Genomic DNA, 19,940 nt, shown 5'->3' with positions numbered 1-19,940 from the left:
TTTTTGAAGAAAGGATATTCCTAGCCCTACTAGAAGATGCAAGTGTTCTACCCCTTAGCTATGATCTTCCTCCACTGGAAGGACAGAAAGCTGCTTTACATCTAAGAACTGATGGATCGCTTGAACCAAAATGGAACCAGACTGGTGGCTGCAAGGTGATAGCAGAGCAGCTGAAAAACTGATCAAGGGGGGAAATTCAACAGTTGTTGAGGAAAGTCAGGTTTGGGATAAATCATCACTCAGGGATGAGGATGAACATATTAATGATTATCCAGATGGTAGAGAACCCAGGATGCCCCAGGGCAAAACACACATCCTAGAGCCATTCGGAGGGAGAGCCCATGAAAAGCTGTTTGTACGTGCATCCTATAACATTTTCTGAACATTATCCTGCTTTATTGTTGAAGTGTGGTTTCCTTCACAGCCATGAGCGCTTCAACTATTTCAGCTATGGAAAGAGAAACCCTTCACAGTTCCTAGTTCCCAGACTTTTCAACTAGAAAGTCACAAGAATTGCACAAAACAAAACAACTTTTTGTGGATTTATGGAAACTAAAGATAGAAGAGAGAGAGAAAGAGTGCCTTTAGAGAAGTTGGTAAAAATTATACGTGACAGCCCTTAGCTGTGCAGTGTATCTGTGTGGTTAGTTTCTGGGTATCAGAGGAAGCTGATTCTTGAATGATAAGGACACATTGCATTATATATGTGCACAGCCTATTCTACATTTGATTTGGACCTTGGTGAGGCATTTGCACAGGGCAATAACCATTATTTTGCTTTCCAGAGACTGACACACACATGCTGTTTTGAGGGACACACACCCCTAGATGTAACCATGTTTTTGTGGATGGAACTCTTGGTGTTTGGCTTTGCCCTGATTGTGGATGCACAGGACACAGGTGGGTGGCAGCTAATTATTTGTTGAATTTGCATATCTTGGAATCTTCTTTAAAAGAACTATCCAAACTCATTTTGAAAAGATCCAAGGGTTGGGTCTGAAATCTTAGGTCTGAAGTGTGTCAAAATCTTAGGTTTCACGAAAAGAAGAGCACCAGTAATTCTTTAAAGGATGACATATTCATCGTTACCAGCGGCTCGGAAACAATTCCTGGGCCATATTCAGTTGGGGTGGAATAATTGAGATAAGGCCTTCAGGTCTGGCCAGCACTCTTTTAAATTGAGAGCACCAATAGATGGGACCACAGAGTCCTCCACCTTCCCGAACAAATACATGTGGAAAGAGTTTGTTGGGAATTGGATGTTTGAAAACCTCTGTATAGCTCAGTTGGTTAGGGCATGATGCTGATAACCAGGGGTTGACTTAGCAATTGGTCAGGTTGGCCCAGGGGGGTGCAAAAATTGTGTGAGTTCCCTAGACTGTTCTCGGTGGTCAGGCAAGGCACGCTAGCCAGTGTGGTGTAGTGGTTAAGAGCGGTAGTCTCGAAATCTGGGGAGCCGGGTTCGCTTCCCCGCTCCTCCACATGCAGCTGCTGGGTGACCTTAGGCTAGTCACACTTCTCTGAAGTCTCTCAGCCCCACTCACCTCACAGAGTGTTTGTTGTGGGGGAGGAAGGGAAAGGAGAATGTTAGCCACTCTGAGACTCCTTAAAGGGAGTGAAAGGCGGGATATCAAATCCAAACTCTTCTTCTTCTTCTTCTTTGGACTTCTCAGCAGAGGACTGCAGCTGCTACCTACATTACTTTAAATCAAATCAAATCTTCATGGCATGATAAGCTGCATCAAAGGGTACTAAAGGATCTTGTTGATGTAATTTCAGATCCTTTTTTAATTATTTTTGGGAATTCTTCAAGAGAAGGTGGGGGTCCCATGGACTGGAATGTTGACTCCAACTTTGAAGACCCAGGTAAGTACCAGCCAGTGACCTTTAAGGCTTTCTGTCATGCTTGGTGAAGGTAGGGCACCATTCAATGTGCCATCTCCAGAAGGAGACGGATGGTTGTGCCAGGTGGGGGGTGGGTTTCCGGCTATACACAATTTTAGCTTCATACACAATCTCTGAACCTGACCCCCCCCCCAAGTTATGAGTCAACAGTATTCAATGCAATGTATAGTAAGCTGTGTTAATGTTCAAATACCATGAAAAAGAATCAACCAACCATAGAACAAAAGGTCTGATGTTATATATGTATTTTAATTATGGATGGTTATATTTTAATGAGATTGTTGTATTGCTGTACTGCAATTCCCTACAGACTGGGTCCAGACAAATCTTGATCCCGACATCGAAGACCCAGGTAAGTACCAGCCAGTGACCTTGACATCAATACCAGGGAAGGTCCTAGAACAGATAATTCGACAATCAGTCATGAGCATTTAGAAAAGGATGCTGTGATTACTAAGACCCAGCATGGGTCTCTCAAAAATAAGTCCAGGAACACCCAAACCATCCTTCACTTCCACCAATCAAACAGGAGTTGGGATCCTTTGGAGACCCAATGCTGCCATGAGTTAACTATGGTGTGGACTTTTACCTCTGCCAGGTGAAGCTTGGAACACTGATTTCAGGGATTTTTATCTGGTGAACACACGCTCTGGAAAAATCCAAACAGGCTTGCCCATGATGGTAGTAGCCTTTGAAAAATGTCACCAGCTTTAAGGCTTTCTGCCATGCTTGGTGAGGGTAGGGCACCACTCAACATGCCGTCTCCAGAAGGATACGGATGGTTGCGCCAGGCACGAGTGTTTCCAGAATTCTTCCAGATATACACGATTTCAGCTTTATGCACAATCTCTGAACCTGACCCCCCCCCATACACAACAAGTTCTGAGTCAACAGTATTCAATGCAGTGTATAGTAAGCTGTGTTTATGTTCAAATACCATGAAAAATAATCAATCAACCATAGAATAAAAGGTCTGATGTTACATATGTAATTTAATTATGGATGGTTATATTTTAATGAGATTGTTGTATTGCTGTACTACAGACTGGGTCCAGACAAATGTTGACACCGACTTCGAATACCCAGGTAAGTACCAGCCAGTGACCTTGACATCAGTACTAGGGGAGGTCCTAGAACAAATAATTCAGCAGTCAGTCTGTGAGCATTTAGAAAAGGATGCTGTGATTACTAAGACCCAGCATGGGTTTCTCAAAAATAAGTCCTGCCAGACCAATCTGATTTCTTTTTTTGATGGAATTACAAACTTGGTGGATCAGAGAAATGCTGATTTCAGTAAGGCTTTTGACAAAGTCCCCCATGATATTCTCTCAAGGAAGCTGGTAAAGTGTGGGTTGAACGAGGTAATGGTTAGATGGATTTGTAGCTGGTTGACTGACTGAACCCAAAGAGTACTCATTAATGGTTCCTTTTTCATCCTGGAAAAAAGTGATGTGCGGTGCCACAGGGTTCTGACTCGGGCTCGTTGTTGTTCAACGTCTTTATAAATGACTTGGTTGAAGGAATTGAGGGAATGGTCATGAAATTTGTAGTTGAAACAAAACTAGGAGGGGTAACTAATACAACATAAGGCAGAATCAGAATTCAAAATTGGGAATTGGGCACAAGCTAACAAAATGAATTTCTATAGGGACCATAGGGAATTTTAACTAGGTTTTAATACATTAATGAGATTGCTGTATTGTGTATTTAATTATGGATATTTATATCTTTATGAGTTTCTGATTGGTTTTTATATTTTGTAAAACACTTTGCAGCCTATATTGGCATTAAGCAGTATATAAATTGTGTGTGTGTGACATTTAATGATGATTTTCTCTTCAATACTTTTTATAACAAATCAGATTATAAATCGGTGTTCTTTTTCTTGCAGGGCCCAAATCACTTAAAAAAGATCTCAGGGTTGGGTCTGAAATCTTAGGTCTGAGGTGTGTCAAAATCTTAGTGAGGGTTTTTCTGAAAAGAAGAGCACCAGTAATTCTTCTAAGGGTAAAATATTCATCGTTACCAGTGGGTGGGAAACAATTTCTGGAACATATTCAGCTGGGGTGGAATAATTGAGATAAGGCCTTCAGGTCTGGCCAGCACTCTTTTAAATTGAGAGCACCAATAGATGGGACCACAGAATTCTCTGCCTTCCCGAACAAATAGTTACATGTGGAAAGAGTTTATTGGGAATTGGATGTTTGAAAACCTCTGTATAGCTCCATTGGTTAGGGCATGATGTTGATAACCAGGGGTTTACTGGGCAGTTGGTCAGGTTGGCCCGGGCGGGGGGGGGGGGGCAAAAATTGTGTGAGTTCCATAGACCATTCTTCTGGTGGTCAGGCAAGGTACACCAGCTCCTCGGGACCCCTCAGCTGCTAGCTACTTTAAATGAATTCAAATCTTCATGGCTGTATTCAAGGGCACTAAAGGATGTTGTGGATGTAATTTCAGGGCCATCTTTGCCTCTGATGACTGAGGGTTTTGGGAGTAAAGGTGGGCACAATCCTCCCATGGACTGCAGTAAGTTTATTGTTTCCTTGAAGATGGAATGTGACTCTAATTTTATTAAGTTTCTCCCCTGGTTACTCAGGAGCTGTGTTGATCCACATATCCACATATATCACCAAAAAAGCAGTGGAACATGACACAATCAATATGCCGAGGGCCTTCTGGTGGTTCCCTCATTGCGAGAAGCAAAGTTACAGGGAACCAGGCAGAGGGCCTTCTCAGTAGTAGCACCCGCCCTGTGGAACACCCTCCCATCAGATGTCAAGGACATAAACAACTATCAGACTTTTAGAAGACATCTGAAGGCAGCCCTGTTTAGCGAAGCTTTTACTATTTGAAGAATCATTGTATTTTAATATTCTGCTGGAAGCTGCTCAGAGCGGCTGGGGAAACCCAGCCAGATAGGCGGGGTATAAATAATAAATTATTATTACTATTATTTTAGGAGAGCTGACAGCAATAGCATAGGAGTTGTATTCAATGAAGTCATACTCAGAAGTATACCCACAGAAATTAACAAACCTAGCATTATTTGCTTTTATTTGTTATTAAAGTTCGTACTGCCCTTAATTACAGGGCAGCTTACAATATATAAACACAAAAAGACATTCCATAGTAACAAACAAAAGCAATAGCGAGCTGCAATTCTCACCTCACTTACCTGGGAGTATGTGCCATTGAATTCAGTAGGACTTTTGTCTCAATAGACACAGTTAGGACTCATAGCTGTCAACATTTTCCTTTTTTTAAGGGAAATTCCCTTATTCTGAATAGGATTCCTCGCAAGAAAATGGAAAAGTTGACAGCTATGTTAGGATTGCACTGTTACTCATATCTATTCATTTCAATGGATCTGCTATTAATAGAATACATACAACTTGTGAAATACAATGAACTTTAACAAGATCTTCATCTAGCTGAAATGCAGCTTTTGGCTTCTGATTAGAAATGCAAACCAACCTTGTCCTGCTTGGACTACTGCAATGTGCTCTACGTGGGGCTACCTTTGAAGGTGACTCGGAAACTGCAACTAATCCAGAATGCGGCAGCTAGACTGGTGACTGGGGGCGGCCGCCGAGACCATATAACACTGGTCTTGAAAGACCTACATTGGCTCCCAGTACATTTCCGAGCACAATTCAAAGTGTTGGTGCTGGCCTTTAAAGCCCTAAACGGCCTCAGGCCTGTATACCTGAAGGAGCGTCTCCACGCCCATCATCCAGCCCGGACACTGAGGTCCAGCACCGAGGGCCTTCTGCCGGTTCCCTTGCTGAGAGGGCCTTCTCGGTAGTGGCGCCTGCCCTGTGGAATGCCCTTCCAGCAGATGTCAAGGCAATAAACAACAGCAGAAGCGCTAAATCACGTGCAGAAGTGCCGAATTGCAACCCGCGTGTGCACAGACGTAGCGCTGTGGGTTGTGAACGCTGCGGGTTGCAAACGTGCTTCCCACATGGATCACGTTCGCAACCTGAGCCTCCACTGTAAGCTCCGCCCAATCACATCCCACCACCACCCCAGCCTGATGCCAAGGTGTTCTGATGGGCCACTATATATATTGCTGATGAGCTGCGCCTGGCTTGGTGAGTCACACAGGTTGGACAGATCTGGTTGATGAACTGAAATATTACCAGTATGAACTGAAGGAAAACAGGCAGCTGCAGATCTAAGTGATCAGCAGAAGGACAATTTGTATCACCTATAGTGCACATACTGTGCCTCTCTTTAAACTGTTAATGCACATTAAACATTGTTTGCGGTTTGCTTGTTTTTAAAATGTTCCAGTGCAACAAGCGTTTTAACATTGATTTGTTCTCCTAGGTCGTAGAACCATTTCAGTGGCTCGTTATGAGTACAATTCACAGGGTGCCACTGCAGAACTTAAAGTTACAAAGAAGCCAGAGCTGCAAAATGTTAGCTGTGAAAATGCCCACTGTACTTGGGACAAGGACCGAAACACACTTGCTGGACTTCAAGAATGTGACGAATACAAGATAGTAGCATCTTTTAATGGATGTGATGATTTAACATTATCAGTTCATGTCCCCCCTGGTAAGATCAGATACTTCTCATTTATTTAAGCAAAATCTGCCTTATTGTTTTTCAGCCACTCTGTCCTCCCCCCAGTGCTAAGCTATTAGGAGAATGTAACCTGGGGGTATGTCAGAGGGCTAGAGAGGGTGTGGGAAGTCAGTTTTAATTTGTTTGGTGTCAACTAATATACTGGTTTTCTGTTTTTTTATGGTTTCCAACCACTGTTAATCACATAGTAACTCTGATGGCTTCTCTGTGTTATTTAGAATAAAAGAATATGCAACTAATAATCGGAAATGCTGTTGTCATGTTCCACCAAAATCGAAGAGATTTTCTTTCAAATTACTGTGTTCAGATTTGTAATGGTTTTATATTGAAAACAGCAAGCAGTTGTGCCCCTTGAGTCATGAGCAATGGCAACAAAGTGAGAGGTGGAGGACTGTGGTGATTCTAGAATGATGCTGTAATGATTAGAATTAACTGCTGGACATAATCCATAAGCACCACTAAATCCCATATATCAAAGAGGGAAATTTTAAACCTTTGAAATCTATTGGGATTTTAAAATGCTCAGCTGTGGCTGAATTGTGCCCAGTGCTCTTGGTTCAAGTCTAGATGATTGATAATTCACTAGATTTCTCACAACAACAGGCTTTTAAAGCTAAGCAATGTTTTTATTTCTCCTTCCATCGTATCTCATAGTCATGTAACACATAAAGGTAAAGGTAAAGGTACCCCTGCCCGTACGGGCCAGTCTTGACAGACTCTGGGGTTGTGTGCCCATCTCACTTAAGAGGCCAGGGGCCAGCGCTGTCCGGAGACACTTCCGGGTCACGTGGCCAGCGTGAGATCGCTGCTCTGGCCAGAGCCAGAGCCAGAGCCAGAGCCAGAGCCAGAGCCAGAGCCAGAGCCAGAGCCAGAGCCAGAGCCAGAGCCGCACACGGAAACGCCGTTTACCTTCCCGCTGGTAAGCGGTCCCTATTTATCTACTTGCACCCGAAGGTGCTTTCGAACTGCTAGGTTGGCAGGCGCTGGGACCGAGCAGCGGGAGCGCACCCCGCCGCAGGGATTCGAACCGCCGACCTTTCGATCGGCAAGCCCTAGGCGCTGAGGCTTTAACCCACAGCGCCACCTGCGTCCCTAACACATAAAAGTACACTAATTCAAAATGAATAGATGAACACTGAAAACTGTGTTGGATACTCATTTGGGGTAAAATGATGCAACCCATTAAGCAATATATTATCCAGCATCCTTTTGAAACTGAAAAAGAAATACTAAACAGAATGTCATTGTGATATTTTTCTCCTTTTTCTTTATTTGGAAGAAACCGATAAGTGGAAACTAGAAGAACCCAAAAAAAGTAACACCAGTGTGACTTTATCTTGGAACAATCGTGGCTATGATGAGCATCGTTGCCATTTAAGTTACTACTGTCACTGTCGTCCTCATGGTAGGAGATTTTGGAAGTTTTGAATTTCTGTCTTTATTGGCTGGATAATTAAATGCACTTTATTGGGGACCTTTCCTTTTGTGTCCTGTGTATGGACGTATTTAGAAATAAGTGTAGAGAGGTGGAAAGGCAAGCAAGTCTGGTAAAGCTATGAGAGTCTCTCTCTCTCTCTCTCTCTCTCTCTCTCTCTCTCTCCTTAATGAAATAGCAAGAAGAAATACCTCCTGCAATAGGTAATATGAAATCCAGAAGGATCTTACTCTGCACGAGTGGTTGCAAGTCCCTGAAAAAAACCCACAAGTTGTTGATAGTTACTCCAGAATTAATTACTGTAGATAACAAGGGTGCAATATTTTGTGTGAAGCATTAGATATGGATGGTGCTAAAGAAGTGCTGGCTAGGGGAGACCTAAAACATATAGCTACAGTCAAATAGCAGCTCACTTGGAGGTGAGGTCAGGGGAAGGAAGAGGGATCTTGTCAAAGTGGCTCACCATAGCTCCAGTTCTTATCAGCAATACAGTGGGGTAGCATGTTCTTGATTCTTTGTCAATCAAACTAACCTACATGAGCCTCCATATCTTCTTGGACTCAGCTCCCTCAAGCAGCATGGCCAATGGTAAGGAAATTCCCCATCCATGGCATAGATGCTTCTGGATGCCTGACGTACGGAGCAATGATGTTTTGCAATTTCTTATAGGTAAGAATTTTTGGACCACTGAAGAGCAGAATGGTTGTATAGTGACAGGTTTATCACCTAACAAGAACTACAGTTGTTCATCAGAAATACGGTTTAATGGCGAAAATGTGAAAACTGACAACAAACAGCTAACAACAGATTATGGAAGTGAGTATGACAACATGATGCTTAGCCACTTATGAACTTGCCTTCATCCCAGAAACTAAACTTTTACAACGATGAAGGGTAACTTTGTGCACATATAAATAAAAGCATACAAATAGGATTTAATGTATTAGCGTGACAGATTATAATCTGGGCAGGAGTGCCTGATCCACGTTTGGAGGCCCTTGGGTAAGATGTCCATTGTGGGCCCCTTCTCCAGCTGGGTCTACCTTCTTCCCTCCACTGTTTATTTTCTGGCCTTTCTGATCTGAGACAAAACTGCATGGTAAACGAAAGGGAGCCACAAGCAGAGTCTCCTGCTCTTTCTCCTTACTCCTGTCACTACACTTTCACTCAGAGGACATTTTCACTGGCACTCGATCATAAGTCCATCCCACCATTTTGCGTGGATTTTTTTTTGAAAGAATGCCTAAAGGGTTATGTAATCGTTGTAAGGGGTTACTTGTGCGTAAGTTGCCTTTAGTTTTGGTTAGATTGCCTGGCCAACCATGCTTTGGCTGACAGCTCACACTCCGTGGCCGGTCAGTCACTTGCAGAATCCGTCAATGGGCGTTCCTTGAACCTCTTCCAGCATAAGAGCTGTTTGACGCCAAGTCTACTCCAAATTTCCCTGCGCGGAACTCGTCTGCGCAAGTAAGGGGAAGGCAGAGGCGTGTCCGCATTCTCCCCACTAGTCTCGGGTGAAGGGTCTTGGAGACCTCCCTCCGAATCCTCCATTTCCCTCCCTTCTCTACCGGTGTTACGCTGAATTCCTTCCCCCCTGCTGGTCCCCTCCCCTGCATCGCTGTGGAGCCTTGCCTCCACCTCTCGTTCTGATGTCAGTTCCCTGACAGGTTACCATTTAAATAATCTACATTATGGCACATATTTCCCCAGAGTGCATATTTTTTCAAGGCTTTACAACATGGTTTCCCATGAAGCATGCCTTTTATACATAACCACAACAATACTTCATTTCATTTTCTCTTCTTGCACTCTGGGAGTGCATTGCAAAATCGGGTGATGCGCACTGTCAGATTGGAAGTTGCATTCTGATCCGAAAGCAAGTTTGGGACCATTGAATTGGGTCACACAGCAGCAAAGAGCAGGCTGAACCAATTTCCCCTCTATCCCTAGCAGGCAGATACAACTAAGCGTGTTCTCCTTCATGGAGACTCCTTCGTGTTGTGGTGGGGGCCGCCAGGACACTCCAAAGTTGGGGGTGGGCTAATTGATCATCGGCCACTGATGCGATTGGGGCTTCCCTTGTTGTTGGGAAGAAGTTAATGTTGCCATTTGTTGATTGACAGCCAGAAATGCTAAAACTCCTTGAACAAGGCTAGGGCTTCCTCTTTTCGCCCGTGCATCGGATTGCCCGTCCCTCCCTCCCTAGAATAGGGTTGTTCGCTTTGACCTTGCTATGCCTGTCATGGGGTCGTTTGCTTTGGGGCAGGGGCCCAGTAGGAATTTTGTCCATCTGGCTGATTGGCTGGGGCCATTTGGTTTTTGCCTACTGCGTAGCAAATCGTCACAACTTGTAAGGTTGTGGTTAGGCATTGGTTTATGGTTTGGTTGGTTGAGGGGCATGGATTGGCTGTGCCTGCCCCTCTAATGCTGCTGCTGCTGCTGCTGCAAGGGATACTGTTAAAGGAATCAGGGGCTAACTATTGCTTGTCCACCCTGTCAAGGGGGCTCGGGCCATAGCAAAGAGCTCCTGGCTGCATTTGGGGAGGGCTGAGGGCAGGTTCCCTGCTCCGTCGCTACCCCCAAGTGTATTCCCCTTTTCTGACTTTCGCAGGCGTGCGGAATGACAGTCTGTCCCCCATGGGGGGCAGATAGTCGCAACCAATGCCTAAGCAACCACTCACGTGTTTGTATTTTAATAAAGTTGTGGCCAAAATTATGCCAAAAACCTTAAACAAAAATTCTGTGTCATCTGTGAGTTATTGGGGTGGCCCTGGGGACCTCGACACGCAAGAAAGAGGAGTAGCAAATCCCAGGTTTCTGGAATCTGGTAGTTGTTGCCCTGCTGAAGCATGGGCCTCTGTAGGTACCCAATGATAGTGATCCTTGAAGCTGACCCTGATGGCACTGGATATTATTTTGGGAAGCAAGCAGAATGACTCCTTATTGCATTTTTATTCCTAAGAAAATTATTGTGCTTTAAAAAAGAATTGTGGCTTGATGTGAATACAGGATGTAACAGGCTCATGAATCAAAACATATGAAGCTGATATTGTTCTAGAAATAGAACCTAGATGGAGTGGAGTTCAGAGCATGCAGCTCCCAAGAGGGTCCTGTCTCTTCCACAGCTGCCATGTTGGAGTCAAACTCAGATAGTCTCTGACTCTGCTTCCTCCATCTTGCTTTCTCTCACCCTCTTCAAGTAAACTGTAGGCCTGTTACTAACAAAGACCAGGGCCCGGGGAGAGGCCTTGCCCCTCTGCTGCTTGGCATAGTCTTTTGTTTCATTAATCACTTATCTCCCTGCTCTTCTGTTCCCTGGATGGCTTATATTTTGAGTGATCTCTTGAGGAAGCTGGGCTGTGTTATTTTCAACCCTTGCTGCACCTGGGAAAAAGAGGGGTTTTCTTAAATCCCAGTAGCGTAGCTAGGCATGGGCGGGGGTGACCTGTAGGGTGGCACGATCACTGCTACACATTGGGGGTGGGATTCTGAGTGGCAGAGGAGCTGGAGGGTGGCATGCCGGTTGCTGGGTATCTTAGGCACTGCGGGCTCCCCTAAGAAAAGCTCAACAGCTTTGGTCCGCCACTGTCAAACCCTAATCCTTTACTGATGCCAGAGATTTCTTTTTTTATTATTATTGTTACTGTTCACCTTAACACACCATACAGAAAAAGAAAATAAATTCCATCACCACCAAAGAAAAAAAGAGAATTAATACATCAACTAATAACCTTCAAAACATTAAATAAATAAAATAAAAGTGGTCTTTTTCTATGCACCAGACTTCCTGTCTATTCCTTATTACAGATTCTGTATTAATTGTTTGCTGCCATTGCATAAAGAGTTTTGTGCCATTTCAATATCCCTTAATCCATTCATTGGTTTTACCACATTTTTAACACTGCTACTGAAATTATTTGAATGCTGCATATGACCTTAAACTACTACTATTATTTTTCAAGTATATTTTTAAAACTTCCCATTTTGAGAGAAAGACCTATTTTGGTTTATTTTTTATCTTTTTTGACATGCTATCTAATTCCCTCCAGCTCCTCTGCCACTCAGAAACCCACCCCCGATGCCTAGCAGTGATCGTGCCACCCTACAAACCCCTTTGCCGCCCTACAGGACACACACAGCCATTTTTTGAATCCATTCTAATCTTGACGGGACTTTATCACTTTTCCAGTTTGCCACAGTGAGAACTCTTGCTGCGGCCATAGCATATAAGAAGATCTCTTTAGCCTTTTTAGGAATATCCGAGTCTGTGATTCCCAAAAGGAAAGCTTCTGGTTTCCTATTAAAAGATAGTTTAAACATTTTTTTCCAATTCTATGTGGATATCCTCCCAAAACACCTTGATTTCTATACACTGCCACCACATATGGAATAAAGTACCTGGCTTTTCTTTACACCTCCAGCAATTATTGGGGACATTTTTGAACATCTTGGACAATTTCCAGGGGGTTAAATACCACTGATGCTGCATTTTAAGAAAATTCTCTCTCAGAGAGTAACAGGCTGTAAAATTCCAATTTATTTTCCACAGGTTTTCCCACTGCTCCATTGTTATTGAGTACCCAAAATCTTGTGACCATTTAATCATAGCTGCTGTCACCTCCTCCTCCTTGACTTCCCAGTCAAGGAGGAGTTGGTATACTTTAGAAAGTGTTTTAATTCTGGAGTTCACCAAATCCGATTCAAATCTGGAAGTCTCAGTGGAGAAACCCTTTTGTCTATCAATTTTGAATGTCTCAAATAATTGGTGATATTGAAACCAATCACCAATGCACTCTCTTATTTCCCCAAAGCTTTTTAATTTCAGTTGGTTATTCTCCTCCTTTAGAAGTACTTTATACGTTGGCCACAGTCCCTGGGTATTTTTTCTCTTAACTGCCTTCACCTCTATTGGTGAGATCCACCAGGGAACCTTGGGTTTGAGCAGGTTTTTATACTTCTCCCAAAACATCATTAGGGATTTCATAATAATATGGTTTGAAAAGTTCCTGTGAACTTTTGCTTTCCCATAGGCTAAGTACGTGTGCTATCCCTGTCGATTATCATATCCCTCCAAGTCTAAGAGGTCTGGGTCCTGAGATTTCAAAGGAGGGTTACCCACCCTCTCAAACCTATAACACAGCAAACAGGGATGAAAGATTGCGCAAAGCAATCTTTTTCAGAAGAAAATAAAACTTAAAACCTACAGTGTTTCAGAGCCCACACTGATTTTTTTTTTAATCTGTTTATGAGATCTAAAAGCTTTAGCGTACAGACTATGGATATCAACCGTTTCTCTTTTAAACAGAGCCAACACCAGTGAGAGAACTGCAAGTCGACCCATTAAACCAAGAAATCAGTGCTGTTAAGATCGCGTGCAGGGAGCCAGAACAAATAAATGGTCCTGAAAAAAAATATTATTTGTACTTCTTATACGAGGAGACCATGATTAAAGATAACGAAAGCTGTTACTTTGAAGTTATAAACCTCTGTCTTTCGACAACATACCAGTTTAAGGTAAATTGCTTAATTCTAACTTTTACGGTCAGCTACAGGCAATGACCTGGGACGTGGGTGGCACTGTGGATTAAACCACAGAGCCTAGGACTTGCTGATCGGAAGGTCAGCGGTTTGAATCCCCACGATGGGGTGAGCTCCTGTTGCTCGGTCCCTGCTTCTGCCAACCTAGCAGTTCGAAAGCATGTCAAAGCTGCTCTGGTTCACCAGAAGAGGCTTAGTCATGCTGGCCACATGACCTGGAAGCTGTAAGCCGGCTCCCTCGGCCAATAAAGCGAGATGAGCGCCGCAACCCCAGAGTCAGTCACAACTGGACCTAATGGTCAGGGGTCCCTTTACCTTTACCTTACAGGCAATGACCATTTTAGGTGTGTCCAAGTGACGTGTGATAGCTGATATGCAGGTCCTTTTGGACCTGGAAAAAGTCAGAGAGTGGACTGGAGTGGATTAGGCTTTGTTCTGGTCCATCCCTGGACCATTAGCTGTATCTGAATGAGTATTTCTTAAACAGAATGATGTGCTCTTCTTTTTTCTTTCCAGGCAGATTTTTCGGGCAACTTTTCTCTAGAGCAGCCTCTCTCATAAAGAGATTGGCTGAATGCACACAGATTTCCATCTTCTTACTGATCTCCCCTGCAGGATGAATTGAGGGGAATAAGATTGACCTAGGGATTTACTGAATGGCCAATTGCATCTTTGGAGATTACCTCCTTTGCCTCTAAAGTCAGTAGGGCAAAAAATTGATGCACAATGTGTACCAGTTGTTCTGGAGCTGCCATATTCTTCCTGGCCTTACAAAAAGACATGGTACTTCAGTAGAACCCTTTAGGATGGCCCTAGTTTCACCAAACTCACACACCTGAATGCCTGTTTTCTTAGATCCCATAGCCTTCTCCAACTACACATCCTGTTGTAAGAAATAAACAACTAAACAAAATGACTTTATTTCCCCTTCAACATTTTGCATTATTACCCAACCCACAAGTAGAAGCATTAGAAGCCGGTCTATTAGCACAAGTGGAGCGCTGCCCCATCAACCTCAGTTTGCCCCCAGTCAGCTCTTGAGTCTCAGTTTTGTCTCTTGTAGAACTCAGCAAGAAGGGACACGGAGACAAAATGAGAATTAGTTTGCTCTGCCTGCCATTCAAAGTGGCTCCACCTACTGTTGGACCTCCTTACCGTCCTACATTTGTGTAAAAGTACAGTGGTACCTCAGGGATGCGGGTGGCACTGTGGGTTAAACCACAGAGCCTAGGACTTGCCGATCAGAAGGTTGGCAGTTTGAATCCCCGCAATGGGGTGAGCTCCCGTTGCTCGGTCCCAGCTCCTGCCAACCTAGCAGTTCGAAAGCACGTCATAGTGCAAGTAGATAAATAGGTACCACTCCAGTAGGAAGGTAAACGGCGTTTCCGTGCGCTGCTCTGGTTCGCCAGAAGCGGCTTAGTCATGCTGGCTACATGACCCAGAAGCTGTACGCCGGGCTCCCTCGGCCAATAAAGCGAGATGAGCACCGCAACCCCAGAGTCGGTCACTACAGGACCTAATGGTCAGGGGTCCGTTTACCTTTACCTTACAGTGGTACCTCAGGTTACAAACACTTCAGCTTACAAACACATCAGGTTACAAACTCCACTAACCCGGAAGTAGTACCTTGAGTTGAGAACTTTGCCCCAGGATGAGAATGGAAATCGTGCGCTGGTGGCAGTGGGGAGGCCCCATTAGCGAAAGCGCGTCTTAGGTTAAGAACAGTTTTGGGTTAAGAACGGACCTCCGGAACGAAGTTCATAACCCAAGGTACCACTGTAGCTCACTTTATGATATCACTTCTTTGGTTTAGGTGGGAAACTGTTTGGAAGGTCTGCAACATTGTTTGTGGTGATACATTTTGGACTAATAAAAAAACAGCATTCCCTGTTCCTTCTGTTTATCAGGTTATTTTCTACAATGGGAAATATCTCTCAGACCCTGTGATCTCTGACCCAGTAAGAAGAAGACGTAAGCTAAAGTTTCAACTGCTTCTTTTAATTTGCTGATTAACCTAATTTACATGTTAAAACAGAGAGTAAGAAATGACATGACATGTAGAAAGCAAAGTGAAGAGATGTGCCAGAACTAACTTCTGCTAACATTTTCTAAAATCTTTTCAACATAGCTTGTCTCTCCCTCTCTTCTTTTTAGATGTTGTAAATTATTATGGAAACCTAGCGACGTGTTTGGCATTCCTCATTACTGGAAAGTCCTTGGCTTTGCTCTTTCTTCTGCATAAAATCCACATCCTTATCATAAAAAAATCAAGGTTAGGTTATTTCCCTTCCTTTCGTCTCTTAAGTATATGCAATTAGATGAGAAGCCTGCAACATTTTTTTTTCCTTAAAAGGTAAAGGGACCCCTGACCATTAGGTCCAGTCGTGGCCGACTCTGGGGTTGTGGCACTCATCTCACTTTACTGGCTGAGGGAGCTAGCATACAGCTTCTGGGTCATGTGGCCAGCATGACTAAGCCGCTTCTGGCGAACCAGAGCAGTGCACGGAAATGCCATTTACCTTCCTGCCAGAATGGTACCTATTTATCTACTTGCACTTTGACGTGCTTTCGAACTGCTAGGTTGGCAGGAGCAGGGACCGAGCAACGGGAGCTCACCCTGTAGCGGGGATTCGAACCGCCGACCTTCTGATCAGCAAGACCTAGGCTCTGTGGTTTAACCCACAGCACCACCTGCGTTCCTAATTTTTATTAGGCGTAGGCTAAGATACAATTCATTTGCTATCATGTGTGATGGTGTGGGATTTCTTTCTTTCTTTCCCTGTTACATTTATATCCCAACTTTGCTCCAATGAGTTCTCGGCAGTTTTCCTCTCACCTGTCAGGGAGCATGCTGAGGAGGGCTGCACTGAGGAGGCATGGTGGAAGCCAAAGCCTCCCCCTCCCCTCCCCTCCCCCTCCCCCTGATCCTGCTCCAGATCCTGAATCTTCCCAGGAGCAGGAGGACAGTATAGATTTGGAGCAGTGGTTTGTAGAGGGACATAGTTCAGAAGGCAGAAGCTGGGAAATACTGGATGGGGAACAGCTAGGAGAAGAAACACTGTTAACAGACTCACAGTTTCTGGAAAGCATTCACACACCCCTTCTCCAAAGTCATGGAGAGCTCAGAAAGTGGCAGAACAGAAAGCACAGAGGGTACAAGCTCAGATTACAAGATGTAGAAGTGATGTAGATTAATAGACGGCAGGAGGTGGATAACTTAATTGGGAGCTCTGCCATTTCTAGGAGATGTTCTTTGTTCTCTCACTGTGATTATTAAAGTTTCTAACTGGTAAGAAGACTCCTTTTCCTTTGTTCTGCTTATCTACTGCTGGGCGGAGGGGAGCCAATTCCCTGAAGCCTGACATCACCCTTCTAAAATCTTGCAACAGCCCTATGAGGTGACTTAGACTGAGAGAGAGCGCTACTGTCACCCCGAGAGTTTCATGACTGAGTAGGAATTTGAACGCTGTTCTCTGAGGGTCCCAATCCAGCCATCTAACCCCTGCTCCACATTGGCTTCCTTTGGCCATGGTCTGTTGGTTGCATACTTCTTCAGTGATATCTTATAGGGAACCACCTGTCAGGAAGTGTAAAGTAAGGTAGAGAGAAGTGAAAATTCCTCCCGGGAGTGCCTGGAGAGGAAGGACGTCAAGACATTCATGGCCTCCCATCAGCACCATCACTGCAGCTTACCAAAAAGGAGAGGGGTTGGGAGGTCAAGGCTGTGCAAATGCACCGGTGAAACCAGCTGGGCACCACCAGTGCATCTGCACGGTGGCAACTGTTAGATTTCTGTTATGCCACTGTGCAGTTTTTGGAGTCACAAGACTCTGTTTACATTCCAGACTGTTGGAAGTCTCACGGGAGACGGATGTTGAAGTTACTGTTTTCCTGTTTCTTTGTTCTTGTTGTTCTCTGTCTCTCACAGAGAGCAGATGCATATTCTTTTCTGTCCTGCGTAGTTAGAAATAAACGTAGCAATGTAGCACATATTTCTGGCTCTTCTGCTGCTGTCCGGGTACTCTGTGTAATGGGAGCATGCCTGAAGTCTCATTAAAGGCTTAGGTTGTTAATCACCATAGGAGCAGAGGTTGATGGATTCCGAAGATACGATGAGGAGGAGAGCCATTACAGCTCGGTCGTACGGAAGCTCCTCTCTGCCACCTCACTCCTCTCGCTCTCTGTAAACTGCAGTGGCACTGCTGCTCAGAGGCCAGGTGAACCCTTTGCCCCTTCCTGATTCCTTCTCAAGCTAAAGTTGGCTGATAGGAGGGTTGCCATATTTAAAAGAAAAATTAGCCAATGTGTCTGGCTTTCCCTGGACATTTAAGCGATTTAAGGATATTTAAGGACACTGTTTCCGACAAAGGACCAAACCAGAGATGAGCCTGTCGATCTCACTCGTCAACCTGGCTCGAGATACCTAGAATCTGGTTGCAGGAAGCTTCAGTAATGTGAAGCATTGCTCTCATCCTTCATAACTGTTTATGTTTCTTACAGGGATCAAGATGTACCTATGCAGCCTCTTAACAGAGGTTGGTATTCTCCTACTTCTGGCAAGGGCAAGTATTTAATTGATGTTTCTGCCTAGCTCATGACAATGCCTTGGTAGCAGTACCGAACCCTGAAGCATGCTTCTTGGAGTTGTAAGGTAGAAACGTTCCTCATAGACCCATGCAGGCATTGCAGAATCAAGGAATTGGCCTGATGAACTCCCATAGCTACTTCTGTGCTGCCAAGTGGCTAATGTGCCACTGACTTCACTCTTAAGCTTCAAGAAGAGCTGCTCAGACTCCCCCCTCTTCACTAAGCTTTTAGTGCAACTTAAGGTTCTGTCTTCCTGATTTTATGTTTGATCACTTTTATTGTGGTATTGATTTTAGTAATTTGAATTGTTTGAATGTAATTTGAAAGATTTTGATTGGGCGGTATGCTCTTTGTCAGCGTTTCACATTGACCTGTAAAACGTTATTTAAATATAATGTTATATAGACCTCACTGCTGTTTTCCACTGCCGATGGCTCACTGCTCTGCAGCACCCCCTTGTGTCACGTTTTAATAACGCCTCTTTAACGTTATAAACAACGAGTGTAGGTCCACCCCATTGTTACAGATGCCATTTAATACTCGTTTTGTATTTGTATGAAATTGATTTTTCAAACCCTGCCTATTGACATTAGCAGGCACCTTCCCTGGACTCTTTAGAGGCTGCTGAAAACATTTTTCTTTAGATAAGCCCACCCACATTTGCAGAGTGCTTTAATCTGTCTTTAGTTTATCATTGATTTTAATTATCTTTTGAATGTTTTAAGTAGTTGTGTTTAATTGCTTTTATTCTTTTTGGAAGCTGCTTTGAGATTTTATTTTTTTTATTTTTACAACCAAGCGGCATATAAATTTTATGAAATAAAAATAAATAAATAAATAAGACTGCTCCATACTAAGTATTTTGACTTATTTCTAGATTATGAAAACTATGGGCCACAGAACATGACAATGGATGTGGCTGAGCAGACAGAACCTCTAACAGGAAGCCAGATGTGCACATCAGTAAGAAGTCCAGGCATGAGTATTGAGCATAGAGAGGAAAATGAATTAAACATGTAAGTGAGAAATGACCACAGATGTACCCTTACCATAAAAAAAAATAACCATCTTTAATTGTACAGCAGTTACCAGTGTCACCGAGTTTTTTCATGTGTTGCAGGGGGTTGGACTAGATGACCCTCGGGGTCCCTTACAACTCTACAAGTCTATCATTCTTTGCATGAGGACATTTTGGAGCTGCACAAAGAGATAAACCACTTGAGGATGCAAGCTGGAGTTGAAGAACAATAGTCGGTTTCAAAATCGGTTGCCATTTTTATGTTAACCCCCCGCCATATGATGTACTACAGCACAGCTTTAATATTATACAAATCGTTAATACTTTTCATCACCTCTTTCATATGTGTGCAACATTTTTTTTAAAAAAAATGGTAAATGTTGTTTGGAACTGCATGTTAGCCATTATTATTCTCATTTTTCATCTGTGGAACGTTGGAGGGTTTGTAAATGTGCATTCCGTTGTTGACCAATTTTGCAATGCTTAATTTTGATTATGTTGCTTTGAACGCTTGCTTTACTTTTGAATAATGTTTTATTCTGGATTGTTTTATTGGATGCTTTAATGTTGGTTGCAAACCGTTTTGAGATCAGTTGTAGAAACAGTAGCAAAGAGATGTGTAAAGTTCATTGGCTTCACGCCTTAGATTCCTGTTACAGCACCTTGTAAACGTTGCTATCACAGGAAATACTGTCCCCCTGCACGTTCCCACCTCTAACAAACCCTGCTTCTGTAACTCTGTGTGAGACTTAATTTGAGAGTCAGGCGTCTGAGCCCAAAAAAATTCCTACATTGCAGAAGGTCGGATAAGAAGACCACTGTGATCCCTTCTATGCTTCTGTTATTCTATCCCCTGGGCTCCTT

At 43.6% G+C, this 19,940-nt stretch overlaps 1 protein-coding gene across 1 annotated transcript; it reads left to right on the top strand.

The window, feature by feature from the left end:
* The first annotated feature begins 6,215 nt into the window (after positions 1–6,215).
* Positions 6,216–19,705, top strand: LOC307218818 (receptor-type tyrosine-protein phosphatase C-like). Its single transcript, XM_079981709.1, has 8 exons — positions 6,216–6,468; positions 7,778–8,749; positions 13,239–13,447; positions 15,379–15,442; positions 15,626–15,743; positions 17,972–18,006; positions 18,936–19,074; positions 19,179–19,705. The coding sequence occupies exons 2-8, from the start codon at positions 8,470–8,472 to the stop codon at positions 19,189–19,191; spliced, it is 858 nt and encodes a 285-aa protein (XP_079837835.1). The 5' UTR covers positions 6,216–6,468; positions 7,778–8,469; the 3' UTR covers positions 19,192–19,705.
* Positions 19,706–19,940: the final 235 nt, after the last annotated feature.

Source organism: Podarcis cretensis (genome assembly GCF_951804945.1).
Source record: "Podarcis cretensis genome assembly, chromosome: 6".
Classification (NCBI taxonomy): Eukaryota; Metazoa; Chordata; class Lepidosauria; order Squamata; family Lacertidae; genus Podarcis; species Podarcis cretensis.
This window is presented reverse-complemented; position numbering and strand designations above follow the sequence as displayed.